The 9,823-nt window shown below is 42.7% G+C and overlaps 1 protein-coding gene across 1 annotated transcript in view; it reads right to left on the bottom strand.

The window, feature by feature from the left end:
* Nucleotides 1-9,823, bottom strand: part of SYCP2L (synaptonemal complex protein 2 like) — a 28,268-nt gene that overhangs the window by 10,218 nt on the left and 8,227 nt on the right. Inside the window, exons 13-22 of the mRNA XM_031060232.1 lie at nucleotides 8,985-9,071; nucleotides 8,835-8,895; nucleotides 8,262-8,410; nucleotides 7,381-7,441; nucleotides 4,959-5,077; nucleotides 4,497-4,569; nucleotides 4,292-4,337; nucleotides 3,627-3,672; nucleotides 2,599-2,687; nucleotides 1,030-1,078 (exon numbers count right to left, since the gene is read on the bottom strand). Of these exons, the coding sequence (XP_030916092.1) occupies nucleotides 1,030-1,078; nucleotides 2,599-2,687; nucleotides 3,627-3,672; nucleotides 4,292-4,337; nucleotides 4,497-4,569; nucleotides 4,959-5,077; nucleotides 7,381-7,441; nucleotides 8,262-8,410; nucleotides 8,835-8,895; nucleotides 8,985-9,071 (780 nt within the window). The remainder of the gene's footprint in view (nucleotides 1-1,029; nucleotides 1,079-2,598; nucleotides 2,688-3,626; nucleotides 3,673-4,291; nucleotides 4,338-4,496; nucleotides 4,570-4,958; nucleotides 5,078-7,380; nucleotides 7,442-8,261; nucleotides 8,411-8,834; nucleotides 8,896-8,984; nucleotides 9,072-9,823) is intronic.

Below are 9,823 nucleotides of genomic sequence, written 5' to 3'. Positions count from 1 at the left end.
CCTGCTCAGAAATGTCACTTTTTAACGGAATGGGATTTGTTGAATGAAACAGTGTCATAAATTATAAAAGACAAACAGCTGAGCCTTTAACAGAGTTCCTTTCTCTTTTCCTTGGTTTATGAATAATGCTCATTTTAAGCACCAACATCACAAAACATGTCATTTAAATCAATAGCAGTGCTGACGGCAGCACTGTAAGCATGGTGTAGGGCCCCTGGACAGCCCTGGGACAGCTGCTGGGGCCGGGGCTGGGTGCCATGGAGCAGGGATTTATGCTGACACCCAGTGGCAGTAGCTAGGATCGGACCATGTCCAGTTTATAATAGAGAAATTTGGGTTGTTCCATTGAGCACCCATTGCCTCACAGTTAGCAGCACCAGCAACAGCTCCCACATCAGGGAAGAGGCTGAAAGCCAAAAGGTTCGTCCAGCACAGCCACCTTGATGGAATCTGTCAGGAGCAAGTTCACAGCTTCCTGGGAAAGCCTGCACTGGGCAAAGTTTCAAAGCAGTCAAAGTGATTCATTCATCTTTATTCCCTTTTTTTTTTTTTTTTTTTTTTTTGAGAGCCTGCAAATGTAAGTCAAGCAGAATTCTCAACAAAATTTTGCGAGGACTGAGTTTTAACCAGGGATTCCCAGCTTGCAAAGCACAGCTTGAAGGGGATTTCAGTCTCTTCTATTTAGCCTAGGAGGACAAAGTGAATGCTCAGCAATCTGATCTTGATATTCAGTAAAGCACAGAGGTTGGCCTTCAACCACAGAGACATCCCACAGCCTCACTGAAGCAGCAGCTCAAATGTCTGTTGGTGTTATCTTGCATTATCCACCACAAAACTCATGTAGTGATGAGTATTCCTGCCACTCAAAAAAAATCCATTTCACCACACAAAGAAAACAAAAATCTCAGGTTCCCAGTTGTCTGTCTTGCTATAACAGCATGTCCATCCTTACAGAATTTCTGCAAGAAATTATGTCCCCTGCTTCAAGTTACTAAACCATTAGGTGCTGAGTTTCTGTCTCAAGTTTACCTTTTCACGACTTGAGGAGTCTGAGTTTTCAAAGTCATAGACTTCCTTCCTGCAAGACATCATAAATATGGCAGTGATGTACAATAGTGAAGAATCACCCTGTAGAATTCCATTAAGAATAGGGAGGTAATAACACGGTTTCTTTCTGAGCCCCTCTCCTCAGATACCTGATATGCCTAAAAATACTGTTTTCTAAGCTTCTAAAAATACTTGCTCCTTTTCTACTTAGTCTTTTTGCTGTCTGTCTTGATTCTCACTTTTTAAAATAGTAATTGTTTTAAGAAATATTCAAAACTTAGAAATTAACCTATCCCTGTTTACTTAGAGGATATTTTGTTCTCACATCACCCATAGTAGTACATGGTAGGAAGAAGTAATGAGTGGAAATATAACATCAGAAGCATTTAAAAAATTCCTTTTAATTATCTTTTGAAAATTCTAGTATTTAATATTTGTTCTCTAATCTCTTCTCTGTGTACACCTAGATCTTGTTTTCACACCCTCCAATATTTAAACTTAACTGTAGTTCTATAGCTCTCTCTAAATCATAACTATTTCAAAAAAATACTGTAACAGCTGCTCGATATACAGTACATCTCCTTTTTACTGGTAAAAGAATGGGAGGGCTAAAGAGCTGAGATCCTCACCAAAGCCTCCCGAAGGAAGGAAACACTCCTTTCCAGATGAAACACTAGAGGGAGCAGAATGACCAACCTAAGTTCTTCATCCCTAACTTCTAGACTGCTACTCCTGTTTTAAAACCGGTATTTGCTGCATCAAATTGTCTTAAAATACACAAAACAAAAAACTTATGAAGCCCTGCTTCAAGTTTTCCTATTCTGATCTACAGTCAGTCAAAAATCATCTAAGCACTTGGGGTTTTGGGAGTTTTTTTGAGCTGAGAGACTGCTGGCTGAAGCAGGACTCCCATGGAAGCCCCAGAACAGGAGCAGAGATCCTCCTACACAGCTCATTTGCCCTCCGGCTCAGCAGCAGGCGTTAACTTGAACACAACACTTGGCAGAGTGTAGGAGGAGGGGTCAACAAGGCAGACTTTTAGTGCTACAGGTTGCATAGAGCCCCCAAAGCCCCAAGTGCTTCTTCCTGCAGTGCCCCCAGCCTCAAATGCAAACAGATAGACGTGGGGGTGCAAGGGAAAGGGACAAATTGAGAGAGAAGCCATCCTGAAACCCTAGGAAACATGATGCCAAGGAACTGGCACAATATTACTTAAATATTTGTGAAAGAAGGTGGTGTTCAGAACTCAGCTCACTGGAGGATTATGGTCGGGCAAGTAAAAAGCCAACATGCCACAACATAGTATCACAGGGGTAGAGGGCATTTTTGGCAGGCTAGGGTTAGCATCTGAGATCTTTATCACTTTGGGCACCCAAAGGGTCCTACAGAGACAAGTTTTGACCCTTCATAGCCTCTTTTTTTCTTTTTTTTGCCTGCTCTAGGTACAGTCAGGCCACCCCCATGGGGACACTTCCTCCCCGAGTGCTAGAAAAGGTCTAAAATGATTTGGTCCACCAGTCCCTGCACGGGCACAGGGCTTGTGTGTCATACCTGCCTTCAGCCCTCTTCTTGGTCAAACTCGATTTCCTGTTTCTCTTTTTGCTGGTAACGTCCCTTGGAAAAGGAGAGAGTTGCAGGATCTAGAACAACAATACCCAAAGTCATGTTCTGGTTCTAGAGCCTGCGAGAAAAAGCGAGAAAAGGTGTCCTAGGAAACTTCCCTCCTCTCTCTACAACAATTTTCCAGGTGCAACTGTTGCCTGTGGTACTTTCCTACCACAAAGTATGAGATTCACAGAGCTGAAACTAGGGGTTCAAGAGGGTGGGGGAGAGAAAGTAGCTCAAAACCTTCGAATTCACTGTAGAGTGGGCAAGTGCTGCAAAACTGAACTGACAGTAAAAATTATTAAAAAAAATTGTAACTAGCACCTGGAAATGTAAACTCAAGAACAAGTCTAAAATGTGATTTCTTATATAAGTACCCAAACTCAAAAATATTGCTTTGGGAATTTAATTTTTCTCACATAGTGCATTTACTTATTTGTTTTAGTACATGGACACACCAATAGAACTTTCAAAGTGCAACTACAAATGACTCTCAGTTACTTGGTAATTTACCCAAGTTGCAAGCTCCTACATAGGAGAGTCATTAGAGCCCAGATACAAAACTGAATAAACACATCTGTAGACTTCCAAGGCTTGCCTCCATTTGGGAAGCAAAAATTCCCTCTTGAGGAGGGTGTGCAAAACTTGTGACACACAAGTATGTCCCACACACCCCTGCACTCCTGGACACAGGCACTGCACATTGCTTTGGGGCTGTGGATGTGCTGAATAAACTCCAGCGAGCTTGAATCACTTGGCTGGGCCCCTCTAGGATGAGGCTGGTAGCTGTGCCTCTGCAGCTCACTCCTGGTGCTAAATGGCACAGCACATCAGGTGTGACACTCTGGGGGCTCAGGACATGCTCAAAGGCATGGGTGGGTCAACCCATCCCAGTTTTCTTCTGCAGCTCCACCAGAAAGAAGAGATACAGGGTAGGGAAGAGACTCTTAGGGGGACCCCCAAGGCACACATACCTTTGGTACCTGCTCATCCATGGGTTCTTCTTCTAGGGGCTTCTCACTGGGGACAAGAGGACATGTAAAGGAGCTGCTCATCTAAAGACCAAAATGTTTGTGAAGTACTAAGTGGGGGGGAAAAAACCCCGGAGTTGGACCAATTAGCACCAAAGCAACAGTTTAATGTATAGGGAAGAAAGGTAATCAATACTCTACAGAAGTGCAGCTCCTTAACTACAAGAAATTCTGTCCTGCAAAGGTCTGGGATAAAAGGTGAATTCAAGCCAGGGTGAATTCAAATTCACATCATTTTTTCACTAAGTCATGGTGCTCATGAGGAACAATCCCACACTGGGCAAGCCCAGGTTTCACAGCTGAGGTTTAACTGTCTGTAAATCAGCTGTGGGCTCACCTTGCATTTGGACTAAATCCATGACAAGAAAAAAGTCACACCAAAGCAGCTGCCCATCTTGTAACCAAACTGTTCAGCAGCTCAAAGGCATTGTAACTCCAGGCAAACAGCCTTGATGTCCAGGTGGCAAAACAGAATCTTCAGTTTAATAACTGATGGAATAACCTCAAAGTTATGTGCATTAAAACCGCAGGGGGGAAAAACCAACCACACACACACAAAAGAGCCACAAAAAACTCACTTTGGAACTTTCTATCAGTGAAACACTCACCTAGGCTTAGCTTTCATCCCTGAAGATGGAGTTTTGGAGTTTTTTTCTGAAGAAAGCAAGGAAACTGTAGTTTTACCCTCTGAAGCTACTATGAAACTTAATCTATTTTTTGCTGTAAGACCCACAAAATCATAGCCTTCAGCATGTCACCTGGGTGACATTTAATTGGGTCAGACTTAAGGTACTGAAGGGAGCCATGCCTGACCTTGGTTAGCATCTTCCAGGTCAGTCTGCTGGCTCTCTGTAACCATGGCAACACCAGAGTTGACCATATTCTGCTTGGAGACATGAAACCATGAACAAAACATGCATATGATCAATAAAGAAGTGGGGGTTTCTACAAAGAGATTTTTTTAGCTGTAGCCTGTGGCAAGTGCTGCATGGCAGGTCTGCCACTGCCCACACACAAAACCTTTTAAGCTGCATGTAGGTGATATTATGGGTTTCTCACTAAAAGCATCCCACTGTCCTCTTACAAGAGGAAGCTTTTTTTTTCTTTTTTTTTTTTTAATAATTTGCCAAAATCGCAGCTCTGGAGATAAGTATTTGACTTGAATAGACACAAACCAGTTTTTGAAAGAAGGTTTTAGTCACACCTGTAAAAAAAGCAGACTGGAAGAAGGGAAAAGGGGCACAAGGACTGTTCCATCATACACCAAACACTTACTGCTGCAGTCCCTGTTAGCTGCTGTCTGTGCTGAGAGGCTGAGTTGTCTTTTTGAGTCTCCACATTTTCAGAGTTTGAAGGATCTTTCCTCCTCTGTGCCTTAGAGGACACAGGTGTTTCTGCAGAACAGCAACCGGGGGAGAACGCCATTGCAGCAATTGAACACACTCACTACTCCTTCTTTCCATTCCCACACAGGCATGCATAAATTGCAGCAGTACAACCTTCTAGGCACATCTTAAGCTCACATTTAACAGAACAAACCCAAGTGTCTTCAAAGTACCCAGGGAAGAATTGCAATGCTAAATAAACAACATACAGGCTCATCAATACTGGATGAATATATGCAAGTTTATCATCTTACTACTTACATTGTTACATTGACTCCTAAGCTCTGGAGGACATGGAACAAGCCTTTGTGTCTGACTAAAGTAGGGGGATCTTCCACCATCTATGTTTTCCTCCACTGAATCTCTATCAGATACTGCAAAATTTGTTTCACTGCAGATTAACTACCTTCTGCTTCAAGTAGCAGCGCCCACCTTGCCTGCTTCAAGTAGCAGCACCCAGATTGCACCTCTCTGTGCTCCATGGTGGGCACTGATAAAAGAACTCCTAGCTCATCTGCATCTCCACAAGCTGGAGGACTCCCATTCTAGCTTATTTTAGGCTGTAACTGGAGGAAAATGGGAAAGAACTACTGAAGAAGTTACTGCCCTAGGTATTTAGAGGTGGAAGTGGCTCTTTCAAGTATGGAGAAATCTGAAATGTACAGGAACTTAGAAGAAATTAAAAATTTCTTTTTAATTTTCTCAGAAAGAATGTGACAGCTATCCTAAGACCTCATCAACCTTCACTTCTTTTCAAGACAGTGGGTGACAGCAGTAGGAAGAGCTGTGATTTCAGACCCTTAGAAGACTTGGAAATATCTGTCAAGTAAGTTACACCAAGAAAGAGTGATTACATTTTGTGTGGATCCTAAAACCTGAAACATAGCCAGTTTTGGAGCAAGAGCAAATTCCAGCCTTCAAAGTTAAAAGATCACCATAAAAAAAAAAAAAAAAACAAACCCCAAAAAAAACCCACCTTCCAAAAAATTTGATACCAAAGTTGAGCTGAGGATGCTTTTCCTATTTAAGACCAATTTTGGTCACACACACCTCCTGCTTTTTTTGCTATAAGCAGCTTTTCCTTAAGGCTGTGAGCTCCAGTTTGTAGGGACTTACAGAAGAATTTCATGAGAAGGAAAGAAAGGAGTTACTCTCTCTTTTTCTTGAGACGTGCTGGGCTTAGACCTTCCTTTGGGTCAGACACAGAAATCTACTTCAGACTCCAAGTTACCTCAACAACTCCTGAATTTAGAACATAATAAAACTCTTTCAAATGATCCCGGAAGAAGATGCCTTGCAGAAGATGTTCACTGGCAGCAGCACAGGAACACCATCATTTGATGATGGAAAACTTAATGTGCCCAGTCCAAAGAAACACAAAGCATTGGCTGCAGGGTGGTGAGAATATGTAAATAAATGCTATTCCAGGTGCAGCTAAGGGTCTGTTCTGCCTTAAGGCAGCTACTTTTGTAACTGGGGCACACACAGATATAGCCCTGGGGCACAAGGTATTTACAGCAGCAGGCCACCTCCTGCAGAGGAGCTTGGCTGCTGCTCATCTTTACCCACAAATAGGGATTGCAGCAGGTGAGCACTTCTGCTCCCCCAGATGTTCTTCCATGACAGCTCCAGGCATCTCCAAGGCATCATCCACTGCACTTGGGGACAGGGAACTGGAGCACATCATTCACTGAACATCACCTTGTTCAGAAAAAACAGAAGTTGCCTCTCTACAGGAAGCTTTAGTGGAGGCTGTCCCACCATGTGCACCCCACTGCGCAGAGGAGAGCTTGTTAAGTGCCAAGGTGCAAGCACTGGCCCATCAGAGAACCTGTGCTTTCAGGAGGCCAGAGGCCACCCCATGCCATGGCCAAACCAGAAACCAGGCATCAGGCAAGCCAGAGCGGAGGACAGGAGGGTGCATCCCACCACACCTGCAGATGGAGAAACATTTCTGCACATCAGGGGTCAGCCAGCAGCTGAAATGTGCCTTGGCAGGCCACCTGCCAGCGCACAGATCCTGCCTCCATGAGCATTCCCCTGCTCGTGCAACCCCAGCAGCACATGGCCATGGTGCCCAGCCCTCACTCCCTGGGCTAGAGGGACTCAGCATCTGCCACAAGCAGAGCTACCAAGCTAACAAGGCAGGAGCAGTAGAAGACTGAGCTTGGGCATGGCTTGGTTTTTTTTTTCCGTTTCTTTTTTTTTTTTTTTTTAGTGAAGTTAACTGTAAGCTGTGGACTACAAGTGAAAATGAAAATATGAAAACAGATATTTAAATTTAAAGAAAAAACACCCCCCAAAAAATTAACCTGCTTCATTCTGCATGGCTTCCTTCCCAGAATGGACAATCTCATCTTCAGACTCAAATATCTGTTGGTATGAATTAATCTCATGTGAAAGTGGTCTTACAAAGAGTAGTCTTTATCTAGTAAAGTCAGCTACTTAACACAAAACTAACAGTTGCTAATTGCCAGCAAATTAGTGGATACTAATGAGTTGATCATTTAGAAATATCTTAGCTCCTTTAAGGGCAAATGACAGCCACTATATTATGCTTATTTACTGTCATGTAAGCTTTTCTGCAAACACCACAGACTGTGAATGAATTACAAATCAAAAATTAACTATATTAACACTTGGGGGAAAAAAGAAAAAATCATACATAATTTATGTTTTTACATTCGCTAATAAAAAACCTTGAGGTTTAAAAGTACTCTATTCTTTGTCTTGAACTCCTGTCTACAAAGTCAGTCTAAGAGTTTTTTCAGCACACCTCCAGGTTTCTGTGTAACAATTTGCTCATCCTGTGCAATGTAACACTTGGAGCCATATATAAGAGCACGTCTATATTTAAAGTTATGTAATTAAATGACATAGGTTTTATTTTCTACTTCAGAAATTCAGGAAAAGTTATAACACAAGGAATTAATTAACAAATAATTTTCACCTTCCAGCCTTTAAACCATAAGTTTGAGTATCTTGAAACTTCTTTCCTAAAACACTTAATTTCTCTTCCAGGCCAAAGCTTAGAACACCTATGTAGAGTGTCATAAATCCACAGTGGGAAGGCAAATATATAGTAAAGAGACACAGAGAAAATAAAGAAATCACAAAACACAAATCCCACAAACCTGAATGGTTTTGTCCAGTGTAAAACATAATAAAGAAAAAAAACCATATTAGAGCTTACCATTAGTCTTTCATCTCCCAGGACTTTTCTAAGTACATCTAATATTTCAAACTTATCACTGAAAACCAGTTTGAATTTTACTGCTTCTGTTTTGTTAATAGCAGTGGGTATCTTCACAAAAATTTTAACAATCTTTTTTCTATCCTTCTCTGTGTAAAAAAACCAAAACAAACAATCAATTACATTTGTTTTAGATCAAGACATTTTTCTGTTAATCCCAAGATGTCTGAGTAATTGTTTGGGATTTTAAAAACAGCCTTTTACATCCTGGCTGTGTATTTCCAGTTACTCTGTTAGCTCGTTTCTTTCCCTTTGAGTCTTGGTTATGCTATTCCCCAGGACACCAACAAACTGACACCTCAAGGTGTCCTGTTTGGGTAGGGAGGGGGGGTTATTGTGCAGAATGGGTCCACACTGTCCAACAAGCAGAGCTAGTGCAGGATGACCAAAGGACAAGGCAGAGAGGGAGGAGAATAGGCAGGAACACCTTGGTGATGGTGGGGTTTCAGGTGTCCTCCGTGTGTCTCATGGACCCCCAGCCAAACAGGATAATGTTGTTGGGAAAAATCTTACCCTTCACACTGTAAGTGTTGACATTTTCTTTTGACAGCCTCACAGAGTCCCAAAGAGCTCCCTTTGAAAACCAAAGCCATCGTGTCAGAAGGGCTGAGGGAGTGCCCACTGTCTTAGGCGAACACAAGGCCACCTGGGCTTTGCTGTTACCTCATCACAATCCACATAGAAAGTCACACTCTGGCTGCCAGTGTTGAAGTCAATCCAAAACTCCTCCAGTTTCTCATCCGATGGCTTCTTCGCCTGGGGAGGAAGAGCAGCACTGCTGTTTCGCCTCAAAGCCCCACAACTGCTGTATCAGTCACAGTTTTCTTCAGTGAGAGAAAACTGGAAGGCATTACCCTACATAAACATCCATACACCTTGCAGAAACATGAGTTCAGATCACACTGTGGGGTGCCAGCCCACTGCTCACCCAACCACACCCATGTCAGGTGTAGCTCTGCTTCAGCCACGGGAGCAGAAATGCACAAATGCTCCCATGATTGTGCCAGGAAAGAAGCTGTGGAAGCTCTGTTTCTGAGCACTTGAAATAACCAGAAACTGTGGAATCAGCTTCCATCTACATGGGTTCGATTCAATATGACTGTCAGGAATGGTGCCACAGTTTATTCAGCTGAAGACCAGCAAAGCAAATTGCAGGATCTGCAACTCTTCTCCAGAGGCATCAGGCTAATCTTGTTTTCTGGCAGTCTGGAAACAGCTCTGCCAGAGGACTCAGTGTTGTCCTGTCCTCCTGTTTCTGTTTTAGAACTCTCTTCTATCATCACCACGAAGAGAAGCATTGCCTCTATCACTTGGCTGATACAACAGCAAAGTCAGCAGCAGAAGTTGGGAACTAAGTGACAAACAAGCAAACTTTCCAGCTGGAGCAGAAGGTTACACCCTACCCTCCAAGAATTGAGCTCTTCAATGAAAAAGAGTCAGGGGAAAAAAAACCCTCAAAAATTTACCACAGAAAGCAACATTTCAGCAGTCATAAAACACTG

Source organism: Geospiza fortis, unplaced genomic scaffold (genome assembly GCF_000277835.1).
Source record: "Geospiza fortis unplaced genomic scaffold, GeoFor_1.0 scaffold219, whole genome shotgun sequence".
In the NCBI taxonomy this organism is placed as follows: domain Eukaryota; kingdom Metazoa; phylum Chordata; class Aves; order Passeriformes; family Thraupidae; genus Geospiza; species Geospiza fortis.
Note: the sequence above shows the minus strand (reverse complement) of the source record. Positions and strands in the feature narration are given on the sequence as shown.